The sequence below is a fragment of the Chinchilla lanigera genome, unplaced genomic scaffold, assembly GCF_000276665.1.
Source record: "Chinchilla lanigera isolate Chin_1 unplaced genomic scaffold, ChiLan1.0 scaffold00027, whole genome shotgun sequence".
NCBI lineage: Eukaryota > Metazoa > Chordata > Mammalia > Rodentia > Chinchillidae > Chinchilla > Chinchilla lanigera.
In genome coordinates, this window is record NW_004955428.1 from 25,410,758 (window position 1) to 25,437,278 (window position 26,521).

A 26,521-nucleotide genomic window follows, 5' to 3' on the forward strand; every position below is an offset into this window, starting at 1 on the left:
CAATAGAGTATTCAGGTCTCCTGTTACAATTTTGTTATTGCTTATTTGACTTTTCATGTCTATTAATAATTGTCATATATTGGGTGCTGCTGTAGTTGGTGCATACATGTTTATAATTGTTAAACATGTTCCTCTTGAAGTTTCCCCCTAATAAGTATGCAGTGGCCTTCTTTTTCCCTTTTGATCATTCTTGGTTTGAAATTGATATTGTCTGCACAAAGACTAGCTACCCCTTCTTTTTTCTGGATTCCTGTTGTGTGGAAAATTGTTTTCCATCCTTTGATTTTCAGTCTATGAATTTCTTTTTGTGTTAAATATGTTTCTTATATACAGTATATTGTTGGATCGTGTTTCTTGATCCACTCTGCCAATCTGTTTCTCTTGATTGGTGAATTGAGGCCATTTACATTGGTGGTTATAACTGATATGTATTGACTTATCTTGGTCAGGGTAATTTTTGCTGTTGATTCCCTGGTTTTCCCCTCTATTTAATTGCTTACCCTGCCTGGTGGTTTCTTTCTGTTATTGTTCTTGGAACTGTGATCATTTTTATCTCAGTCTAGAATATCTTTTAGCACTCTTTCATTGGTTTGTTGTTCATAAATCTCTTCAGTTGTTCTTTGTCATGGAAGTATCTTGTTTCTCCATTAATATTGAAAGATAGTTTTTCAGCGTTCCTCAGTCTGTGTTGGAAGTTGTTTTCTTTCAGGACTTGAAATACTTCATTCCAAGCTCTTCTTGGGTTGAGGGTCTGTGCTGAGAAGTCTGCTGTGATTCTGGTGGGCTTTCCTTCATAGGTGATTGGTTTCTTTTTTCTAAAAACTTTTAATATTTTGTTCTTGTGCTGAATTTCTGAAATCTTCATTATTATATATCTTGGTGTAATTTTATTTTGGTCAGGAATGTTTGTAGCTCTAAATGCTTCATTTATTTGTATGTTAAATTCTTTATCCACACTTAGGAGGTTTTCTGCCATTATTTCTATGAAGAATTTTTTATGTCACTTGTGCTGTCTCCAGCTTTCTCATTGACCCCAATCTTATGTTATTCTTCTTTGCTTCATCTTGTAGCTATTGTATTGATTTTTCATGGTCTCTTGCTAATTTTAAGATATCTTTCTTTTCAATATCACTGTCTGTAATTCTGTCTTCATAATCTGAAATCCAATCCTCTCTGTTCAACCTGTTGCATATATTTTCAATGGAAATTTGAATCTCTTGGATTTCTATTTGAATCTTTTTTTTTGTTTTGTTTTTGTTTGTGTTTTCTTCCAGTACCTGGAATCGATCTCATGACCTTGTGCTTACCAGTCAGGCACTGTGCTGCTGAGCTAAATCCCCAACCCCTTGGATTTCTATTTGGATCTGTCTCATGGATTCCATTTCTTCTCTATGCTGGGCATTATGTGCTTCCATCATTTCTCTAAGTTCATCTATTTTTTTTTGTCTTCTCTAATATCTTTTATTTTAAGCATCACTTCTTCCTGTACCTGAGAGATTATTTTCTCTATAGCCTCTTCCACTTGTTTTTTCACTTCTTCTGCTATCATTTCAGAAAGTTCCAATGTTTTATTTCCAATTTCTTCTATCTCCTTGAGTTCTGGGCTTGTGCTGTGTGGGGTGGGGGTCTAGAATTGCATTTGCTTCTGTATCTTGTCATTTTCTATTTTCTCTTTTGTATTTTGTTTTTTCTGTTGATACTTGCCAGTTTCTTATGATATGTAGCTTTATCACTAGTATTTAGCTTTCCCTAGAGGGCGTCTGTTCTTCAGGGACGCCTTCTGGATGTAGGTAGTTTCTTATAGCTATCCCAAGGCCCTAGCTTCCCAGTCTGTAAAGAATAGACAATTACTATTTGGCTCAGCTCCTAATCCTTTGGTACTGGGCTATGGTGATGATTATGATCTCATACAGTTGTAATGTTATCATATAGGGGAGAAAAATTGTTTATAACATGTATGACATCCTGCCTAAAATAGTACAGTTAGTAATAACAATAGTTTCAAGTGTAGCTTAAGTATTGATAAACTATGGTAACCATTAACCTGTTACCTCTGACCATGTGAGTAAAGCCTAAAATTATGTAACAAAATCAAACATATACTGTGCACTTGGAGACAGTGATTTTCCCCTTAGTCAGGTGATTTTACGCTTCTATCAGGAGCAGGGGAGTTAAGATGTTTAGGGGATGGGCTAAATTGATGAATGAGATCAAGTATAGTAGAGTCGGGGCTGGAAATTAAAGGAAGATCACTCGAGTGGGAAACTGGAGGACACAGGAGGGATACAATAAAGTAGAATACAGAAGAGTAGTTAGAAAGGGCAGAGACAATGTTTACTCACTTGAAAGTTCAAACTCAAGAAGTAGTTGAGGAGAGAAAGTGAGTCATAGAAGAAAATGGAAAAAAAAGGTAAGAAACCTAAGCATTGAAAAAAGAAAGGAAAAAGAGAAAGAGAATGAAAATGAACCAAAGGAAAGAAAGAAAGAAAAAGGAGAGGAGAGAGAGGAGAGAAAAACAGAAAAAGAAAAAATAAAAACTTCAAATACAATAATAACTATTGAATACAAAAGAAAATAAAATGATATCCAATCAGACAGGAGAAGGATATCCAAGCAGACAAACAGGAGAGAATCAGAGTAGTAAAATACCTCTGGTGCTTATAGTTCTGTGATAGTGTCTGTATTTAATCCCAGAAATGTGTTGGGTATGGAGCTGATCTTGGTCTCTAGATGTGGGTGTTGGGACCAAACTTCTGCTGGTGGAATTCTCCGCGGAGTTCAACAGCTGGCTCTTGCTGCTGCGTCAGACACTTCTACGCTGCTGGTCTCGCCAGTTGCTCTGCCCTCCAAAGTCATGTGTGTGCCCCTGCACCTGAGACCTGGCTGTTGTCCTGGGACTCAGGTTTTGCAGTTCCTGTCAGTTTACTTGACAAAGGCGTGTGTCCCACCGTCCCCGAGACAATGGAGGAAGCACAGAGTATACACTCCCACTCTGCTGGAAGGCTCCACCATCCCACAGAGAGAATGGAGAGATCGCTGGTGTGGACTCACTCTGCTGGCCTACAGGCCCCACTGTCCCACAGAAGGAATGGAGGAGGCACAGACTCTGACTTTCATTCTTTTAAAAAAAAAAGCTCTCAAATTCTAGAAGCACTGCTTCTTGTCGTATGCCAAATGAAGACAGAAATATGGAAAGATCACTAATTTCTACTGCTTGCTAAGATGGAAAAACATTCCCTAGTGGTAATTGATGGCATTCTACACTGTCTTTAAGGGAAAGGAGAAAATCTATAAAAGATATATCGCCTGAAATGGGCCTTCATGTATAAACTTGGCTTCAGAACAAAGATGCATCTTGAGTAAAGTCACAGGAGTGATGTTTTTGAGGGTTTCTTCAGAAAGATGAGGAGGGAACCTTTGCAACTTGAGTTTGTGAAAACTTGCTGCCATAATATCAAGGACCTAGTCTTTATTATAAGATGTCAATACTTTGGATATGCCATTTTGTAAGTAACTGTTTTAGCCACAGAATTGTATCATTGGGTTTACTCATACAATATTGATGTGGAAGCTGTTTGATAAATTAATTTGAGCAGAAAGATGTGGGAAGACGTAAGGAGAAATGGCAACATGGCTGTTATTGTAACTGACATGTTCACGTCTTCCCTTGATCTGACCTTCACCTGCCTTTCTAACTTTTCCATGTTAGGAAAACATGGAAAACTGTTCTGGTTAAACTGTGCTGTTTTTGTCCTCTGGTTTCTGTCAGGTCACACACATTTACCTGAGGAGAGCCCATCTCCCTTCCTCTCTGTCTTTATAGTCTAATTCATAGCTCAGGGAGGGGAGGTTCTTGATACTTTATCTAACCTTCTCCTCCGCTTCTCCCTGCAGCTCTCCTTTTCAGAAACATGGCCTTTCACACAGTTCTTACCTCTGTAAACCCCCCTCATGCTAAGTCTGTTATAAGCAAAGTATCTACCTCAGATTTTTGCTAAGCATATGAATGAAAAGATTTTTCATGTTATTATTTTTCAATTGTTTTAGTTTTAACTTGGTCTTGTCAATTTAGCATTTTGTCTTGCTAATGGTAATTTGAATACACGAATTATTACTTTATCTAGATAATTTAATTGAAAGTAAAATGTGTATTTATGTTTATTTCCTACACAGTTTGGTGTGATGCCTTACACATGTGACATTTAATTCATAGTTTTAATTTCAATTAAGTTTAATTTAGTGGAATTTTATACTTTTTAATAGCATATTTGTCTTGACTTGTTATTTGTGGCTTCCTGGAAACACACCAGTACCAGATGCAACTCCTTTGAAGGCATATAGGTTGTACCTTCTCATCCTTAAACTATTCTATTAAACTTTCACAGATTTTCTTTCATATGGTAGGAACCAAACAGGCATTTTCTAACCCAGATCATGAATAAAAGAGAGTAAATCCCATATCCTTTAAAATTCCCTGTTGTGCCAAAGAACTACACTTTGGCTTGCACGTTTATATAATTAAGAGGTACTCATTTTGTTTATAATTTGGAATGTCCTTAAAAACTTTGGCCAGCTCTTCTTATTTTCAAAATGTGAAGTGTTTTCTCATGTTGCTGTGTTCATCACACTTACAGAAAAAAAATGTATTCATTCTTTCTAGAAATATTTATAGCCCTTGCAATATTTCTGGCTCTGTGAGACATACAGAAGTTCAGATGTAGAATACAATGGAAAGATGTATTTGCTCTCTGTTAATAAAGCTTTGTAGCTACTCAGCTGGCAAACTGTCTCCTTTTCCTCTGGAATCTGGAAGTTTACTTTAAAGAAGATTCTGTACAAACTGGAAGAGAATAGATCAATCATGTAAAGGACCTATAAGAACCTTACCCCACGAATAACCTGACTTAAAATACACACCTACATTCAAGGAGCATGAATGCTGCCTAGAAAAACACTTAAATTTAACATGAAAAAAATATTTTTCTCTCATTTAAAATATTTAATCCATTGAATTTGCTCTTTAAGGTAATCCATTTTTGAGCCAGTCTAGGCAAAGATTTAAAGCAGGTAACATCTGTTTTATCCATACTTTCTGGGTATTCAGGGCCTTGTTGCAACTGGTATTTGGCAAAACCTTATTTTTGCTTAATGTCATTGTGTATCACTAGAATCATTGGCACAATTTGAATGTCTACAAACAGGTGGAAAAGATACCACTGAAAGAATGGCTGGGCAAATGTTCAGATAGCTTTTACCATTTTCCTGGCTCTGTGAGACTCACAGAAGTTCAGACATAGAACTCAGTGGAAAGATGGATTTCCAAAGAGAATGTATCAGAGGAAATGGATCTTCTTAAGACCATTAAAATCACACTACACCTAGAATATACTGATAGACAGGGAATATTACTTATTGACTGAATATAGTTATTCACTGGTCAATGATGACATGTACTTTTTATGTTGCTTAATTTTCTTTGAAAATCATTTGATGTGTCTGTTAGTCTTTTCAAGATTATGTACTCTTAGGATTGCAGAAATGTTCTTGTATTCAGACTTAAATGCAACAAAAGTGAAAGTAGAGATGTCAACATATGAAAAGAAGATGATAAAACATTAATATTTTATCTGAAATAACCAGATGACTATTATATTCTTAGAAGTATTTTTTTTTACATTTTGATTCATTGTTATTTTGCTTGCACTAGCTGTAACATTACAATGGTTTGATATTCACCCTATAATAAAATGTCTTTAACTCTATGATTAATGATGTTATGTTTCCAATTATTTTTAGATGAAGTAAAGCCTACCATGAATCTGGTTCTGATTTTAAAAGAATGCATGGTACCTTTTAAAATTTTTTAATAAGTTATTTTGTGATGATATTATGTCAGTGAGGTATAAACAGTAGAAAGAAAATTAGTTTTTAAAAAAATGAGTCTACTGTTTTTAATTCTAGCTACTAAAAATTTGTCTTCAAAAAAGAAAAATTGCAATATTGTCTAATCACTTCAATATTTTTAATAGAAATTGTTTTTCTGTGCTGATTCATTGTAGTGGGGAAGATCATGTTTTCTTCATTTTGTGATCAGTGGTTAAAAACAGAAACTTTAACCTTTTATATTCCTAAACCAGTCTTTTGTGGATAGATACCAAATAGCATCCTGCCCATTGCTATATTTTGAGCAGTGAATATTTAACAAATATCTAATATTATTGATGGCCCACTTTTAAGGCAACATTTTTCATTTATAATAGATAACGTTATTACCTTCTCCATTCTGCTGCCATACCGATACATTTAAAAAAATCAGCCGGATTGGGTGGTGCACTCCTGTAATCCCAGCATTCTGGAATGCTGAAGCAGGAAGATCAAAAGTTAGAGCCCAAACTTGGCAACTTAGCAAAACCCTGTCTAAAAATAAAAAAATCAGAGGGTGTGGCTCAGTGCAAGGCAATCAATTTATGTATAAATTGCACTATTCCTGTCACACCCTTTGTCACTGTGCAATGCACCAACACTGAAGTGATAAACAAGTGAGGAAAGGCCCTTGTCTATGGAGAATTTACAGTCTAGTGAGTAGAGAATGGGACAAATAACAACCCAGTGAGTGACATTCCTTCAGCTTATGTTAATCAGGAAATAAACAGGTTGACTTTATAGAGAATAATAGTTAACATTGTAGATTCACTGGACAATGGGTTCATCCAATTTGTTTATTTGTTAAGTAGCTGTTGTGTCTAACAGAAATTACAGACTTCAAGTGCCTGAATGCAAATGTGTGAAGTAGCTCCTTATTGGAGTCATAGATGTTTTTGCCAGTGTTCTCCACTGCTTCTTCACCCAGCCAGATCAAATTGCCCTGTGCATTTGTGTGGCCCACTGCTGGCTGCCATTACTTGAAAATATCTTCCTTTTTAAGGTAGCAGATATATTATTTTTTTCTTTTGAATGTCAAAATCTGATCCATGGGCTACATAAACTTTGCATTTTCACTGCTTTATGCACTCATTCATTCAATAACTTCTGAAGTGACACTTATATTTCAGACTATTTGGTCAAAATGGAAAATCAGAATGAGAGTCAGACTTTACTCCAGCAAATGATAAACTATATGATGTCTTTCCATTTCATCCATCCTTTAACTTTCTGTCCATACAACCAAAATTAGTTTTCTCCTCTTTAGAGCACCTGAGGAACTTTCTGCTTGCATACATTCTCTCCAAGTGCTATCCTCTTTACAGAGATCTTTATTTCTTATATGTTCTGGTGTCCCTCAGAACATCCAAAACTGCCTCATCTGTAGAAGTTGCTCAATATATGTACATTACGTGAATGAGGAAAAGACCAAATGAAATCAGCCATGATACTTACATGATCATATTGCTTTTTTATGTTGTAGCATTATAGTTTGCATTTATTTACATTGGAAACTATGTCAAGGATCTGATGGCCAGCACCTGCCTAATAATGAAGTTTTGACATGTCATTCCCTCAATCAACTACCCTTGACTAATTATTTAAGTTTAGAAGGAATATTTAAAATATATTTAAAGATTGTATGGAGATTGACTTTCAGAATGAAAATAATGTGAAATCCAACTACTATTCATTTCTGTTTTAGAGAAAGTTTGAGAATAATGGATGAATTACAAGATAGAGGAATAGATGGCCAAGCAATCAAATGAGGAAATAGACACTAACTTCTTGGCAGATGTAATTTGCAAATATTTTCTCCCACTCTGTGCATTGTCTCTTCACTGTGTTTAATGCTTCCTTTGTTCTGCAGACTTTCAGTTTGATATAACTGCATGTGTCTATTTTTGCGGTCTTATCCAAACACTTCTTTTCCAGACCAAGATCATGAGTTCTTTCTTCTAGAAGTGTTATAGTCTAGGGTGTTACCTGTAAGTCTTTAGTAATTTTTACATGGTAAGAAATCAGGTCTAATTTCATTTTTCTGCATGTGGATATCCAGTTTTTCCAACACTGTTTATTGAAGAGAGGATGATCTTCGTCTCCATAAAAGCATGCAGTAAGGTTGGGGGAAAACTAAGAGTGTATTCCAAAGCCAAGAGAAAAAAGCACGTAAAGGAGAGGCAATGGAAACTTGTTAAAGGCTTCTCAGGGATGAAGTGAGAGGAAGACAAAACTGACCAATGGACTTGATAACATGGAGACCACTGGCAATCTGTTAGTGGAGTAGTAGATATGTTTAAGAGAGAATGGGAGGGAGTGGGTGGAGACAAGCATTGAAAAGTATTTAAAGGAGATTTGCCATAAAGGTGAAAAGGAAGGCAGTATGTGAAGAGGGAAGTAGAGTCAAGGGGAGGTGGTTTGTAAAATGAAATAGAAGACAGCATATGTATAAATCATTAGAAATTGTTCACTAGAGAGAAAAAAGTTGCTGATACTAGAGAGGGCATTTTGGCCATAAACATAAAAAGGGAGATTGAATATATGTAGAGACAGAGAAATATGTAGTAGGTTTGGATGATTTCTTACAGAAATTAGAAGCTCAGTAATTCTGTTTCCTCTGCAAAACAAGAAGCAAGTTCCACAGCTGAGAGTGAAGATGAGACAGGAGTTGTTAGAGGTCTGAGAAGAAAAGCATGGTACAAAATGTTTATCCAGGAAACTGAAGGAGGCAACAAACAAGGGAACTAGGGTAGGATTGTTGGCGACCCAAAAAAGTCCTACTTGGTCATGACCTTAAAGTGAAACCAAATTATTAGTCTTTAGGCCTATTCCAGCAAAACACCTTAGACCAAGTAATTTATAAATAATAAAACATTATCTCTTACAGTTATAGAGGCTGAGCAGTCCTAGATTAAGGTGTCAAGATTCAATATTTGGAAAGGGATTACTCTCTGCACCAAATCTGGTACCTTCTGGCTAAGTTGTAACATGGCAGAAGTGGGACGGGAGGCTTGAACACTGTGCTCCAACCTCCTGTATCAGGACGCTTGCCTCCTTCTTGTGCTCCACCTCTAAGTCAATCACCTCCTGAAGGCACACATCTCTTGAAATTAACACTTGGGGGTTGAATTCCATCATATAAATTTTGAAGGAGCACCATAGCAACCAGTATGCATCATTTTAGATTTTTCTCTAAGAAAACAGCAGACAGCTGCACTTAGGCAGAATTAAAGTTTTACTAAGTGAATGTGATAAAGTGAGAGAGAATGACACAGAATGATATACATGTGCAGGAAGTAATTATCACGATGGGCATGGAGTTTAAACTTGGCAAGGAGACCCAAGGGTCTTGTAAAAGTAGTAGATTAGTAGTCTCAGTAGATTCATATTTTGCAGAAAAGAAAATCAGGGGTTAGATATAAGGTGCTTAAACTTATGATTTATGCTTTCCATAAATGTAGAGATTGAGTCTTCTACAACATGAGCATAGTAGTTGGTAACTGGAAAGGCAGAATCACAGGAAGAGGGGAAGTCAGGAAACTAAGAGTCTAAGATACTGGAAGAATTTTTCATGTCACTACTGAGGTCAAAATTGAACAGCATGTGACAATTAACCAAGATCCAAGTAAAAGCTGTAGATTACATAGTCTAACAGCATGGGAATCAAAGTTAGGGTTTATAGAGAAGAGAAAAAGAACCATTAGGAAGTGATAGTAAATGCAAGTTTGATGTCTACCCCAGCTCTATGCTCAGCAGTGTGAAGGTGTTGAACAAAGCCACCACTGGAGGAGAGCCACGGGGCATGCAGGGCCTTCAGAGAGCCAGTTTGCAGTGGTACCAAAAAGGAAAAGATCATTTCTAGAAGAGATGGAGATAAAAGGAACTTTACTTCTAACTAGTTGAGAGGTGTGTTGGGTTAAGCTGACTCTTCATTTGTGATAGAAAACCCTGAGTAGGAAATGGTTCTATAAGTTTTATCAGATCAGGCTGATACTGTTGTTCTAGGAATTCATATTTGCTTTGTCAGCAATTTACTGAGAAAATCTGTAGTTTCACAGAATATTTGGGTCACTTCCTGTCTCCCATATTTCCCTTCCATACCCTAGAGCCTAGGCTTCACTAGTAATATGCACCTTTATCATGGTTATGATGAATGCTTAGTTTTCTTAGTAAAGCAATTATCTGGCCCATCCATGAGTTTAGTTATTGAAAAATACCAAACAGAATAAGAAATGGCACTGAGAAGATTTGGGAGGCAGTTACTTACCCTGGTGGGCTTAACTGGTATCGCTCCCAACAAGTCAGAGCCTCACTGGGCAGGGTTTTAGGACTTTTATAGAGAGAGTAAGCGGGGAGGCACAAAGGCAGATTTGGAGCGTTGTGATTGCAGATTTGGATGACATCATGGGTTGCTAAGGGAGTTTTAACATCTCAAGTTACATTGCAAGGCCATCAGTTAAACAAGTATGGGTTACACAAAGGAAGAAACATCCCACTATCAGGCTTTTCCAGACATGTCCATCTGGTTTTGGTGGGCATGCTTGGCAGGCTTTATTTAAAATTTTAATTTCCCTTTCATAGTTAGTAAGCATACTCTCTTCCTGTTGTTTCCTGAAAGGCAGAACAATGTGAAAATTATCAAAGTCAGCAGACACTCCAATTAGCCAGTTCTACCCAGTCGTTTCCTTCACATCCCTTCCTCCATATCCCCATCCCCAGCTCTTTTCTGTATAATTAAACTACTTAAAATCCTGGCATTGTGCCTGTTTACATCATTTAGCTTCTAATTCACAGGTTCCTTCTAATCTTTGTTGACCTTTTTATTCCACATTCAGTTCTCATCTTCAATATTTCCTTAAAGAATATTTGTTTGAACTTCCTTGACCAAATATCTGAATCCCCATATGACTCTGACATCAACCCTATTTAAGCACTTAACTGAAATAAAGTTACCTGTACATTTACTATATCCTTATTATTTGGATGTAAGCTCCTTGAAATAAGGCACTCCGTCTTGTTCACTTGTGTTTTAGCAGTATGTTGTTGGGGAAGAACGAAGGAAGGATGAACGCAAAAGTGGGAGGAAAGCAGGGAAAGGGGAAGGGGTACTTTGCTATAGAACTAAAGAAGACCAAATAGTGGTGGGTCTTTGCTTCCACCCTTAAGTAAACAAAAGTGGTGAAAACCCTGAATAATATGAAGGATAGGGATGTAAGTTTGAGCTTTTATAGTATAGATGTACAATAAAGACAAACTATCTTTGATGCAGGCTGTTCATCTCAATGTTCCTGCTTAATTTCCTTCTTATGATGCTTTTAAAGTTTTATATCATTTTGAAATGTAAGGTTGAAGCATGTGAATTGCTCTAGGAACATAATATTTCATATTTTACTTATTGTGAGATTTTATTAATAGCAGAGAACTCCAAACATTAACCCCACAGTAAATATTACATAACTGTAAAATACTTCACAATTTTGAATTAGGTTATTAAAAATGTCCATTTTAGAATGGGGGACTATGGTAATATTTCTAACACTAAGGGCTAACAAAAAATTTTTGCATCCTACTACAAAGATAGTAATTTATTCAGTATTGAAATATTTTTCTCCAAATCCGTGTTCTATTTATTACATCTTCTTTCATAAAATTGTTTGTTCTTTAGGTTTGGTAATGGGAAATGTTTGAAATTTGAAAGGAGAAATTTCAGCTTATCTGCATTTGTTGGCATATCCATTCAGAGAATTTTAATGATAGAATAATTTACAGCAATTTCAGATATCAGCAGTTTTAAACTTTTGAGTTCAGAACTCTTGTACTCTTAGCAATATGTGAAAATCCTAAAGAATATTTGCTTATATCATTTATAACTATTGGTTCATACCATACTAGATATTAGAACAGAAATTTTAATATTTGCAAATAACTGATTGTATGTTAATATAAATGTTTAGTGCACAAAAATATATTTTGCAAAACAAAATATAAGTAGTAAGAAAAATCACACTATTGTCATTTTTGCTAGTCTCTTCCTCATCTACACTGGTTGAAGGCAACTGGATTTCTCATTGCTGTCTTTGTTTCTGTTGAGGTATAGGAAAGAAACTATAGCTTCACAGAGGTGCATAATGGAGGGACGATTTATTTTAGTTGTATTTTCAGGTAATTTTAGATCTTCTTCTTTGATACTATATTTAAAATTGACACGCAGTACTTTCTTAGAGACTATTACTATTAGGTAAGACCTGCCAACAATCACTAGGCTACAAAATGTGTCATTTGCCTGAATTTTATAACTCTCCTAATTGTGTTTTCATGTGCTAGGCACTGTTCTGAGCACTTCACAAATATTAACTCTTCTAATCCTCATGGAAATTCAGTGAGAATGGTATGGTTATTAACCCCATTTTATGCAAAGACAAAAACATAGAAGCCTTGAAAGTAAATTTGCCATTTAATCCTCAGCTACAGTTTTCCAGGAAAGTAACTTCAAAATAACAAAAAGCTTAATGAAAAGGATGTGTAATGAGATTGCAGAGTTACTGGTAAGCTTATGTTCTTTTGAAAGCTCTAATGATATACTGGTAAATTATAAAGGAAATAATATAACGTAATTATCCATTAGGAGGTCAAATAACATTTTGTTATGAGTGATCTATTTTTATACATGTATTTCTAATATAATTTTCTCTAAATAGGACATATAAGAACCACACTGGTATAGCTTCTGTATATAAGTTTTAGCTGATTATTGTGCTTTTTGTATACATATTGTTATAATTTTACGAAATGTCATTAAACTGATTTTGAGAAGCTGTGTTTTAGATATTAGAAGAAAGACAGCTAAACAACACTCACTTTTCATGGTTGTAAAAATTTAAGAACAAGGGGTGACAATTTTGGATAACACAAATTTTGAAAGGAGGGACCCGGCAAAGCACTGCAGGACACATGATTCACCTTGATATAGGAAAAGGATAATGGGCACTAGAAGCAGCTCTTTAAAGCACATTTACAAGGCCTCTTAACACCACTTGGAACTCCCCAGGATACAGTGATCAAGAAACCCATGGTCAATAGTAGGTCATAGATGCAGTATTGGTAATATTGTGAAAATCAAACAATAAGAAAAAATAAATAGAAAATCTCATCTTAGATTTACCCATGAAATCTGATGGATGAATTGAACATTACTGAACAATATTGAAGCAATCTAAATTGGGGAGCTCACTTATATCCACTTCAGGAATATATCAAAATGCATACATTAAACTCATAATGAAAAGTCTAGCTCAGACGACCAATAGATTGTTCAGTTTTTGTTTATAAACAATTAGAACTCAGCATGCTGTGAATAGCCCTATTAGATTCAACACCTGTTCTTTTTACAATGGTGTGTCCATTCACAATATTTATTATTTTGTAAAAATAAACTGAATTACTGGAAAATAACTTGGATTTCCTGGTAGGAGTTACAGCAATTTAGAATTACTTCTTTTCATTTATCTGTAGACATATTAATGGACATATAGACAAGTAAAGGCTGGTGGGGAGATGGAGACAACTCCATGGCTAAATATCTCTTGAAAATTCCAATCTAACTACCAGAAGAATGTCAGTGGGCAAGTTACCATTCAGCTAGTCCCAAGCAATGGTACCGTGCTTGCCTTTGATTTGGTCTTAATTTCTTCATTTGTGCACAATGGAACAGGAAGAATAAGAAGTTGAAGCGATCGTTGACAAGGATGGCAAAAGAAGGGAGAAAATGTAATATTTACAACTAGCATTTGAATAAACTTGTGCAGTTTATAATGTATTCTATATCATTTAATGCTATATTTCCCCTTCCGAAACAAATCCTGTGATGTTAGCATATTGTCTGCTAATAATATATCCTTTACAAAAGGAAACTTAAGTTGAGGTTAAGCGGCTTGTTCAAATTTACTGAGCTTGATTCAGATCCAGGCATTTTGGTTTCTAATATAGTGAGCTTTTCTAATACATGATCTCTATTTTCCTAGAGAGGGCTGACTATCTGCTTTTAATATTCAGGAATGGCAGCCTGAGGGATGGAGAGTAACTGCAATAAAGATATCCTGAGAATGAGGTGGGGGTGTATGTGTGTGGATTTTATCCTCAAGTATTTCCAGGCAATGAGTTTTATCTACCACAGATCTCTGAGTATACTTATTTTTCATTTCTGGCTTTTAAAATTTTTATTACTATGAAATATTTCAAACATACTAAAAATGTCTTAATAAGGATGTAAGAAATAGCCTACATAGTTTTTCTACATAAAGGACAAGGTTAAAAGAAAATAAATACTATGCAAAATTAAAGCAGCTATGACCATGCTGTTGTGCATACCACAGAACGGAAATGATGAGCTCTAAGAAACATTACGGAAAGGAATCTATTTTAATTTTCAAATTTCCTCCCTTTCTGTTATAGCTACTTTCAAGGTTCAACACTTCAGACTGTAGAATATCAATTATGTATTTTTATCTATCGGCACTAATTGGTTAGTAATTTGGTCATTTTAGTAGTAAATCCTAAACTATTTTAAATAGCTCAATATTGTACTGAGGATAAAAACAATAACCATCATTCTTAGAATTTAGAAAATGCACTAATAGAAAGGTAAAGTCACAGTCAGACTAAAGTTTATGAATTTATCTTTTAGGAAAAAGTATGTTAATTGATGACTACATCCTATTCTAATAATGCCTCTGTGAATTTCTCTATCCTTGAGGCTTTGGTCAGACAAATTAATGCAATTTTTTGCTCAATAATTTTATTTATCTTTAGTTGGACTTAATGTAGAATTATAAATATCTTTTAAAAATAATAAACAGAAAATGTAATAAACCCAGCTGTCTTGAGGTATAAGCAGATGCATTATCTTGCAGCTCTCTAAATCATAAAAATGATTCTCTCCTTGTGATATTTAATATATCACAACAGTTCCCATAGCACATGTGTCATCAACCCTTATTTCCTTTTCTGCCACCCACAGAACACTGCCTGGCATGCTATAGGTACTTAATAAGTGGGGTTTCTACTAACTAAATTTGTGGCTCCCTCCCTCCCTGAGGAGAATGCCTCACTTTCTCTACTAGATCATCTTGAAATTCACTGTTTCACATGGATTGTAGCTAGAGCACTGATGTGTCCCACATGCATGAAATACCTTCTTACTGCACAGCTAATTTCGGGTGCAAGACAGTTACTTGACAAGTACTTTCTAACAATGTCTAAGAGAAAATAATTCTGTTCAAGAATGAAACTTTCTTTTTTCCAGTACCGGGAATTGAACTCATGACCTTGCGCTTGCCAGGCAGGCGCTGTGCCTCTGAGCTAAATCCCCAGCCCCAAGAATGAAACTTTTTACTGGCTATTTCTAGAAAAGATACCTGGTGAACATAAATGTCAAATTTCATAATTTTTCTTTTGTAAAAGTCACAACTATAACAATATGTTGGATTTCTTCAATATGGCAGCCCTCTCTCTAGGGTAATAAATAAATCTTGATGGACCAATCCATGTAAAAGTGAGAGATTATATTTTCAAAGTAATGCAAAAGATTTAAATTTTTCTCATGGAGTCAATATCTTACTTTGAAAATTCCAACTATTATCACTCGGATTTCAGGTAAGGACATTTTCCTTAATACAATCTGTCCCTTGGGCAATGGTGATAGTATAAGGCATAGTTTAATATTTAAACTATCTTCTATAAGTGTATTTTCTGTTTAGAATAAAGGAGACTGAAACACATACATTTTTAAAAAGTGATACGAAATATTGTGCAGTAATATTGAAAATAACAAGAAAAAATATTTGCTGGCAATGCAGATATATTTTATGTGTAATATCATATATGGATGTATGTATAATATATAATATCCTTGAAGTAGAATCTTTAAGTGATTTTTAAACGCACCCACAAAGTTTCTTTTTCAACTTTCTTCTTTCTTACAAATGAAGAATTCATTAATTATATAATTAAAGATTCATTTTAGTTTGGTAGTCCGTAGTTTATATATTAAATCATGTTTAGAGTATGAATCTTCAAAGAAATAGCTCTACAAAAGGAGGAGGAGAGGGAGAAGGGAAAGGGAAGGAAAAGAAGCAGGGGAGGGGAGAAGGGCAAGCAAAAGAAAAGGAACGTGGTAAAAAGAACCCAAGAACAGACCCTTCTGTGAGGAAGAAACATACATTTTGGATGGGAACCGTTTCCAGGAAGAAATCACCTATTGTGATTTGCAGCCATGCTTCCATAGAGAACAGAAAAACTGTAATTAATGTAGAAAAAGTTTTGATGCCATAAATGTTAATATATTGTGGATGAGCAAGGCATTTCCAAGGAAAAACAGCAGGTTCTACTGATCAGGAAAAATTATCTAAAGGCAGGAATTTAAAAGTTACTTGTTTAATGAAAGGAGCATTTTCCTTTGCCATTGAGAAGATGCTCATTCCATCCCTTTCTTCTTGTCTGAAGTTAGTCTCCCCAGTAAATGCACTTACTAGAAAAAACACTTCAACATTAATTTGGCAGGTAGATTTAATCTTTTTCATTTTAAATTAATTTGTTGCCTTGATAACATTAGTCTGTTATTAGTCTGAATAGAATAAGGTAAGGTTTTTGAAATCTAGTAATCTAAATTATATTCATGAATGCATTATATATATATATATATATATATATATATATATATATATATAAAATATAACACACAACAAAAGTTTCTGTTCTCCTAAAATTATTTTATCCCTGGAAATAATCGTGAAAGATTTGAATTTACATCCTTGTAATTTTTTCCTTCTCCTTGTGAACACACATCTAATTCATTCAGCAAATATTTATTGATGTGCTGTCATGAGCCGGGTATTTTTCTAGGTGATGTGGATATAACAATGAACAAAGTTCCAGCCTCCATGGGAATTACACATTTTATTACACATATTTAATACACGAACACTTCTGTCTGTCAACAGTCTGGTTCACAAACAGAAGCATTCCACAAAATTTTGCATCCATTCTCAAACTCCACATCAGGAGATGGGCATGACTGCAGTCATCTTCCCCAGAATTGGTGACATGTCAAGATAAAATATTCTGGAATGAATTAAGTTCATGAGCCAAGGTACCACTGAAATACAGCAGGCACTCTGCCCGCCAGATGTTCCTTCAGTAATGGTTCATAAACACGTCTCCACATCAGCATTTGTAGTCCCAACACTTGAGAGTCTATGCTCACCATCTGTACTGGTTCATTTTCATTCATATCTCAACTCACTGAACTCTGAGCTTCTTTCCACATCACTCTATTAAAGTATAATTTAGGTTCATGTATACTGATTATCAAAAATCACTTGATACTTTTCAATTCTTTTCTTGGCTCCTTTGTAGTACACAATACAGTCAAATCTCTAAAGCTCTCCTCCACTACCCTGTTTCACATGGTACTTGTTTCATCTCGATCTTTTCTAGTACTTTTCTCTTTTTCTAAATTGTATTTATTTTTGGCCCATATTCTCTGTATGTCTTTGTACAGTCTCATGAATTCAGCCAAGAGTAACAGGCTAATGGGTTTCAGTTTTTTATTTTACTTCCTTTCCATCTCCAGATGGATAAATCTGATGGATACCTCTAGCTGAAGAGGCACATATCTTACTAGGCACCAAACTAAAATCAAAACAGGTTGAAGATCTAAATGTTAAAGAAACACTTAACCTGCTGGAAGATACAACAGGTATTAAATAGGTATAAAAGTCCTGAAGTCATAGGTGTAGGCAAGAACTTTCTGAATGAAACCCCACTTGCACAAGAAGTAGTACCAAGAATCAGCAAATGTAATCATATCAAATTAAAAAGTTTTCATTGCCTGGTAACATATGTGTCTAGATTCAATCTTCTGCTTGTAGATAGCCAGTTTTCCCAGCACCATTTATTAAATCGGTTATCTTTCCTCCAGTGTATGTTTTTGGTTACTTTGTCAGGATTCATATTCTCTTGCTTTCATCCATGTTCTTTCAGTTGCTTTCAATACCTGCCGAGACAGTTAGTCTAGATCAATGTTGGTGAACCTTTTAGAGCTCTCAGTGACACAAACAACCCATGGCAGCACAAGTGCCACAAGTTTGCCACTACTGACTAATTGCCTAGGCAATTAGTAAAGCACATTTCTGGGTGTGCCTGATTATGTCATGGGTGTGTTACCTTGAGGACTGTAGCATGTTTCTTTAGGAGAGGTTTCCTGACTTTGGTATAGACTCCAGTAAAACTCTATGGTTGTTTGCTGGTAGCACTACCTACCATCGCTAAAGTCCTTTAATGGCTTCTCTCTCCACTGGACTGAATTCCTTGATAACAGGCCCCATTGTAGTCATCTTTGTGACCCCCAAAGCTAGCAGTGTCTAGCACACAGTCAGTGGGTAAGTGTCAGAAGAGTAATTCAGTCATCCATTTGTTTGCAAGATGCAAATGTAGGCAGTATTTTTGTGACACCTCTCCTGGAGCTGCACCTGCCTCCAGAACATGTAATCAGCTAAAAGATGAAATTAAGACCTATAAATAGAATTCATCTTTGAGATAAGAGTCTCTTTGGAAGGAAGTGAATGAATAAACACCTTTCAGAATATGTAAAATTAGTTACATTTTCCTGCCTTGTGAATATCTTACTGATACTTGATCTGTAAACTGCAGTCTTTTATTCCTGTTTCTTTTCCTTCAAAAAAATCAACTTATATTCCACTACTTTGCATTCTTTAACCATCCTAGATTTTAAAATCTGCATAGAACTGTTAGGATTCATACTTCATTCCACCTAGAAGAGTACACTAAATATGTGATTAGATTAAATCAACAGTATTGTACATAATATTCTTAAATGAGAATTCATAAATTGTAACATCAAACACCTAGTGATACAAATTGATACAGATTAATACAAAAAGATTATAAAAGCCTTCATATATTCATATGCCAAGCTGAAAGGCCCACTTAGCATTTTTCTCCAAATTGGCAGAAGAAAGAGCAATGCCCATTGCTGTTAACAAATTTGGCATCAACGCTGGGTTCCATATTTTTCCCATGAAATTTTCTTTACAGACAGCCAAATGATGACAAAAAAGTCTACTCCATTTCACAGCTATTAATTCTTTATTTTAGCCAAGATGATACAAAGATTCAAAATATATTATGTGAAAAAATATTTAAAATGTTTTTTGCATTATGAAACCAAAGTTAAATATATGTTGATGTGCTTATAAAAATTTCTTTATCAAATACATGTAAATAATGTTACAAATTTGCTTTTGTAAAGTTGTTCTGAAGTTTTATGGAAGACTTTATTGAAACACTGAGCTATTGTTTGTGACCTATGGATTCATATGGTCAGAAGGAATCTTAGCAGTCATCTAGAACTTCTTTTCCAGCTCAAGGATTTGTTTTGTTTTGTTTTGTTTTTTGGTGGGAGGTGGTTCAGAATCTTTGACAATTGATCTCCTAACCTGTTTTTACTGTTTCTTGTTGCTTTCTTCAAATATCTTTTTGGGCATTGAGTTAAAATCAGCCTCCTTGAAATATTACCTATTAGCCCTAATTCTATATTCTAGAATAAAACAAGAGATAATTTGGACTGTTCACCAAGTTAATAAAAACTCCAAATCTGGGAATCATTCTCAATCTTTTGATTTTCTTCTCACTTCCTCTATTTGTCTCTCACTGGTTTAGCTCCATCTTATTTATATTCAAAGGATACATTTGATCCACCCACTTCTTTCCATTTTCACAACCGCTAGATGGTTGTCCAAGCCATCATCATCTTAGCCCTAGGCAACAGTGCGACCCTCTACACCATGGCCATTTCAGTTCTCATCTGTGCAATCCAGGGTGGAGTCCGTTGACCTTGGGGCAACACAAGATGATTCATTAAGTTGCTAAAAGAAATGTCATAGATTCTATTCATATTTAATGTTTATCTCATGCATTTTAATTTCTATTTTGTGTGTTTTATAATCATGAATTAATTTAAGAGCACATGAGTGTAACATAAACAAATATACATAAACTGGGGTTTAGATATTGAATACTATTTTCTATATACATTCTCATTAGCACAGAATGGGATTCTCAGAATTTTCATGTGGCCTATATAATATATTATATAATTAATATTTTAGTTCTCATTTTTTGCTCTTTTATTAAACTCATCATCTGAGATATCCAACTTCTCAGATTTATTTACACACTCATATAACTAATGGTTAAACAATTGATATTTTTCAAACTGAAATGTCTTCCATTTATCTTAGTTATTTTTATACATTTTTGTAAATTTTGAAACAATCTCATGTTTATAGAAAAAGTACAATTACAGCAAACTAGCAATTTTGCCTGAACCATTTTGAAAGTTAATTGCTAACATGAGGATCCACAGCCCTCAATACTGTTTATATTCTACAAAGTAGGGTATTCTCCTGTGTGAATCACAAAACTGCCATCAAAAACAGGAAATGAAAATTACTATTTTAATTTAATCCCGAAGCTCCATTTAACATCTCCCAGTTCTCCCAGAGTCACACATTGAATTTAAGTGTTGTGTCCCTCCAGTCTATTTCAAACTGGAAGAGTCCTTTGAATGACAGAATCTTAGGGTTAAATTCAGGTCACGTTTTTTGACTGGAACATCATAGAAACTATACTGCCTTCCTCTCAGTTTTATGCCCTGCACAATTTTGTATTATCACTCTACTGATAATACTAGCTTTGGTAACTTGATTAAAATGGTGTCTCTCAGGTTGCTTCTTTCACAATTTCTGTTTTCCTTACATAATTAACAAGTGTTTTATGAGGTAATTTGAGACTCTCTGGGTATCATATTTCATATCACACTTTTTACTTAGTTATATCAGTATGGTCTCAGTATTTCCTACTTTACTTGTGAATATAATTTTTTACTATCTCTATTTATTCTGATGCCCAATTGTCTTGGATTTGACCCTAAAGAGCCTTTTCATTCAGGCTTCTACATTCCTTTGACATATTCCCTTCAAGCTATTTCTTGTTTTCTATATTTAATCTCCTGTGTTTCAACTTTTCAGGTCACTTAGATTCACTTTGGCTCTTGATTCTGCCACTTCTAATATCAGCTATTCCTCCTGATAATAGGCATCTCTTCTATTGCCATATTCAGGTCATAGATAAATTTTACCAATAAATTGAAGCCAAAGAAAAGGTCCTGATGTGCAGCCCCAGAAACTGTCTTCCAGATCAGTCTTCAATCAGTTAATCCAAATTTGATAGTATATTTTGGATAATTGCCTTATTGTTCTCCAAGTCAGTTGCTACTGTCAAGTGAAAGTCATTCTCAAGCCACATACACCGGGGAGCTTTTCTCTTGATATCGACCGTCTTCTTCTTGAAATGCAATGTCTATTTTTGGCATTCTTATGGTGAGAGGGGACCAACAGAACCAGTAGTTCTACTCTGCACAGGTTGTCAGGTGCTGTCTCCCTCCTAAATGATGCCAGGGCTCAGAGAAGTAGTGCCTTTGAACTCCCCATGGCTACTGGGATCTGACGTACAGCTCACCTGGTGATGTCAAAGTACATGTAGTAATACTAACAAGTTAATAAACACCAAAGATTAATGAAAATTAATCCAAAATTTAAATGGGTCTAGCTACTTAGTCACTTGTGTAACACAAAAGAATCTGCAAAGCTAAAAACCTGGATCCAGAATAGACCTTCAGGACATAAGCTGTAAAACTTACCTTGCACTATATGAATCTGAGAGATTTTGGACTGTTTTATTTTGGTTGGTGTCTTAGTTACTTTTTTATTGATGTGACACAATACTTGAAACTCACAAATTAAAGGAGGAAAGGTTTATTTATGTCTCACAGTTTGTAAAGGTTTCAGTCCATTGCTGGCTGGATCCAAGGCTGGGAGGCAAGGCAAAGGGACATGACAGAGAAGAAACAGCTCGTGGCATGGCAGACAGGAAGCAGACTGTGAGGGAGGGAGGAAGAAGGCCAGGCCAGCAGTGACCCAGCCTCTGACTGGGCTTCACCTCTCAACATCACATTTAGCTTTGAAGTCATCAGTGGGCTAATCCACTGATGAGTGTGAGCCCCCAGGACCTGATCACTCCCACCCAGGAGCACATAAGCCTTTGGGGTAACATTTGGATACAAACCATAACAGCATAACAGATTCAGAAGGCACAGAAAAACATGTAAATGAAAATTTTCTGTGTTACATCAAGTGGCATTAAAATATGAGATTATTATCCTTTTCTCCAATACAGTCCTATGTTTCCCATAGTGTTCCTTCTATCCCTTATTTTTATTATAGTCCTTTGTAATCTCAACGAAGAAAACAGGGTAACCTTTCTATACGTTGAGTGAATGTTAATTTTTAACATTGTTTTTTCCAAAGACATTTTTCCAAGGACTCATTTCCTGCTATTAATGGAAAAATATATTCTTAGCACAAGCTACAACATCTATTCTAAAATGGTTTCTCAATAATAAGTATTCTGTAGCCAGAAACCTTCTCAATTTCTTCTCAAAGATGCAAAAGTTTAGGCACTAAGTATAAAATATTGTTTAATGATCAACCAGGAGATTTTTGTATTAATTTTGCTTTTTCTGTACTTAAGAGTTAATTTGAAATAAATGATCTCAGGAAATTATTTAAAAACTAATATGAGGTCTTCATTGAATGAATGGTAATAATATTCCAATTCTGTACAGCATTTCTCTGATCTTGTTAGTTGGGGGTCATATAATTAAGACACTAAAATTTATTTGAATACATTCTGTTAAAAGTACTGGACTTTAAAAAGACTTTAAGATAAATAGGAAAAATCTTATTTCCAAAAATATTCATCTAGAGTATTCAAATGAATTTCAAATAATAAATTGAAGTTAATTAAAGTGCAACTTTTGAGTCAAAGGGAAAATGCTGGTAGGTCATACATCATTTGGGGTTGTCTTAGCTACTTTTCTCATTGCTGGGATAAAATACCCAAAACCCAAAGTTAAAGGGGGAAGTTTTATTTAGTTCACAGTTTGTGGAGGTTTCAGTCCATAATCAGGTGACTCCAAGGCAGGTGACACATGGCATCTACAAGGCAGCAAAAGGAACGAGGGGTAGACAAGACTCTTTCTGTCCCATGTTGTCTGCAGGCTATTCACAGTAAAGTACTCTCACACCCTGACTCCTAGCCAAAACTATGACAAACCAACCAGTGGACTGATTTACTAATCACACGCCCTTAATCCCAGCATTGCACACTCTAGATCCAGGCACCTCTGAAAAAGCCTCATGACTACGTGAGGCTTTGTGGGGACATCTAGACACAAGCCATAACAGGGTAAAGTTTACCTAATTTATATTTATAGAAACATTTAATTCAGGAGTCATTGTTTTATGTGGAGTATCTCTTTGACGCTGCCCTGACAATATTTTTATGTTTTTTTAAGGTACCAGATACACACAGGCCTTCAACATTCTATCATAAGACCTACCCAACCCAACTGTTTACCTCTGGACAACACAACCCTACCTCAGAAGCTGAAGGAGGTAGGATATTCAACGCATATGGTGGGAAAATGGCACTTGGGGTTTTACAGGAAAGAGTGCATGCCCACCAAGAGAGGGTTTGATACCTTTTTTGGTTCCCTTTTGGGCAGTGGTGATTATTATACACATTACAAATGTGACAGTCCTGGCATGTGTGGCTATGACTTGTATGAGAACGACAATGCTGCCTGGGACCATGACAACGGCATATACTCCACACAGATGTACACACAGAGAGTGCAGCAAATACTAGCTTCCCATAACCCTACAAAGCCTATATTTTTATATATTGCCTACCAAGCTGTCCACTCACCATTGCAAGCCCCAGGCAGGTACTTTGAACACTACCGATCCATTATCAACATAAATCGACGCAGATATGCTGCCATGCTTTTCTGCTTGGATGAAGCAATCCACAATGTGACCCTGGCCCTGAAGGCATATGGTTTCTATAACAACAGCATTATAATTTACTCTTCAGATAATGGTGGTCAGCCCACTGCTGGAGGAAGCAATTGGCCTCTCAGAGGTAGCAAAGGAACATATTGGGAAGGGGGGATCAGGGCTGTTGGCTTTGTGCACAGTCCACTTCTGAAAAACAAGGGAACTGTATGTAAGGAACTTGTGCACATCACTGACTGGTACCCTACCCTGATTTCACTGGCTGAAGGACAGATTGATGAAGACACTCAACTCGATGGTTACGATGTCTGGGAGACCATCAGCGAAGGCTTTCGTTCACCTCGAGTGGATATTTTGCACAACATTGACCCCATCTATACCAAGGCAAAAAATGGCTCCTGGGCAGCAGGCTATGGGATCTGGAACACAGCCATCCAGTCAGCCATCAGGGTGCAGCACTGGAAGCTGCTCACGGGAAACCCGGGCTACAGTGACTGGGTTCCACCTCAGGCTTTCAGCAACCTGGGACCAAACAGGTGGCACAATGAACGGATTACCTTGTCAACTGGTAAGAGCATATGGCTTTTCAACATCACAGCTGATCCATACGAGAGGGTGGACCTCTCTAGCAGATATCCAGGCATTGTGAAGAAGCTCCTGAAGAGGCTCTCCCAGTTCAACAAGACCGCAGTGCCTGTCAGATATCCACCCAAAGACCCCAGGAGTAACCCTCGGCTCAATGGAGGAGTATGGGGACCATGGTACAAAGAGGAAAACAAGAAAAAGAAGACAACCAAAAATAAAGCTGAAAAAAAGAAAAAGAAAAGTAAGACCAAAAAAAAGAAACAGCCCAAAGTGCTCTGATCCCCAAATTGCCATTCAGGTATTACACCTGGTTAGGTACGTGTTCAGTACATTTACTTAAATAGTCTTGCACAGAAATCCAGTTTTCACCTGTTTTCTAGGTGAACCAGCAAATTTGGCTGAGAAATATCACTGCTTAAGCATTGGGCTTGTATTCATGTTGTGTCATGCCACAGATATCAGCCCGCTGCTGCCACATGCAAACAGTCTGCCTGGTGCCAAAGGTGATGCTTCTTGAAGCCACAGTCAGAGGAGACTGGAAATGTTGACTGGTCTTGGTCCTTTATAAAAGGTGGTCAGTCTGGGGCTCACCTTCTGTGCTTCCATCAACTGACTGAACACTGCACTGTAAATTATGAGAGAGGACTTCAGCCTGCCAGCAATGAGCAAGCCAGTGTGATAGACATTATAGGGTCTTAGGATTCAAAACTACTTTTGATATGGTCAGGTTGTGTCACCTCAATGGCCTTGAAAAGTATTTTTTCTCCATGAATTTTGTATTTCTCACATGACACTCGGGTTTTTAAATTATTTCTACTTTATGTATCATTTCCTTTCTTATGGAAATAAGCTGTTTTTTCTCACATGTGAACAACTTGCACCTCATTTTATCATGCATGAAGGAAAGGCAAATAAGAATGCCTAAGTATACTGCCAAAAAGGAATGTAACTGCTTCTAAACTTTAATAAAATCACATTTCAATATAAAATATATAATTTATTTTTATGGAAAAAATATTTTGTTTTCATAAAAGTTATACAAATACTTTATTTTATTTTTATTTTCTACATACAATTGCAAGAACTTTTTCCATTTCTTTAAAATTACCAAGCACTGTAGTATCATAAATGACTGTAATATTGAAAAATAAATTTATAAAATATAAAAATGAAATTATTCAGAAAAATGGTAATCATTGTTCAGCTACTATTTTGAATGTAATACTAAGAATATATTCCTTAAAGATTACTTGGAAATTTAGTGCTTGTGCAGTTGATACAACTTTATTGTTTCTACCATAAACTATTTATGTATATTAATTATTAAAATGATCTATTTTATGGCACCAGCAAATATAGTGTGTCTTCACTGCTTTAGCTTCTAGACTTCCAGAGAAAGCTACATTATTTATTGCAGCAAGTAATTATCCTGACAAATACACAATTGAAGGTATGGTTTGCTAACACAGTAATATAACAGAGACTTTTACAAACGAGATGTTTCTACCTGGCTACTGAATCAAGGATAAGTCTAATAACACTTATAATGGCCCTACTTTTATACATGGTAGGTAAAGTGGAGACACAGAAATGAAAGATATAGATCTTGTCTGCAGTAGTTAAAATCTAGTATAGAACTCACACATGCAAATACTATGAAGACTGAAAGATGATCTTTAATATAGTTTATCACAGGCCACAAGTGACCATAAATGAGCAAGTTCAGGCCCTGAACTTTTGTTGATTTGCCCTCTGAATGCAGAGACTCCTCAAACACAGTTAGAAGAGTAAAAGACAGTAAGGACCATAGCCTGTGAGTCTACAACTGTAATAAGATGTACATGGCCATGTGACAGCAAAACATCCTATATATGCAAATGTTACATCTCAAAGGTCTGTTCATCATAGTTCCAGAAAAACTATAAAGGAACCTGTAAGTTTCACTGAAATTTTTAACTAAAGTGAGCAAAATAATTTATTTTTTTTAAATTTCATATTTTGTTTCTATAATATATAGA

At 35.7% G+C, this 26,521-nt stretch overlaps 1 protein-coding gene across 1 annotated transcript in view; it reads left to right on the top strand.

The window, feature by feature from the left end:
• The window catches only part of Arsj (arylsulfatase family, member J), a 62,588-nt gene extending 37,094 nt beyond the window's left edge, over nucleotides 1–25,494 (top strand). Inside the window, exon 2 of the mRNA XM_005386815.2 lies at nucleotides 23,417–25,494. Coding sequence (XP_005386872.2) covers nucleotides 23,417–24,782 — 1,366 coding nt within the window. The 3' untranslated portion in view covers nucleotides 24,783–25,494. The remainder of the gene's footprint in view (nucleotides 1–23,416) is intronic.
• Nucleotides 25,495–26,521: the final 1,027 nt, after the last annotated feature.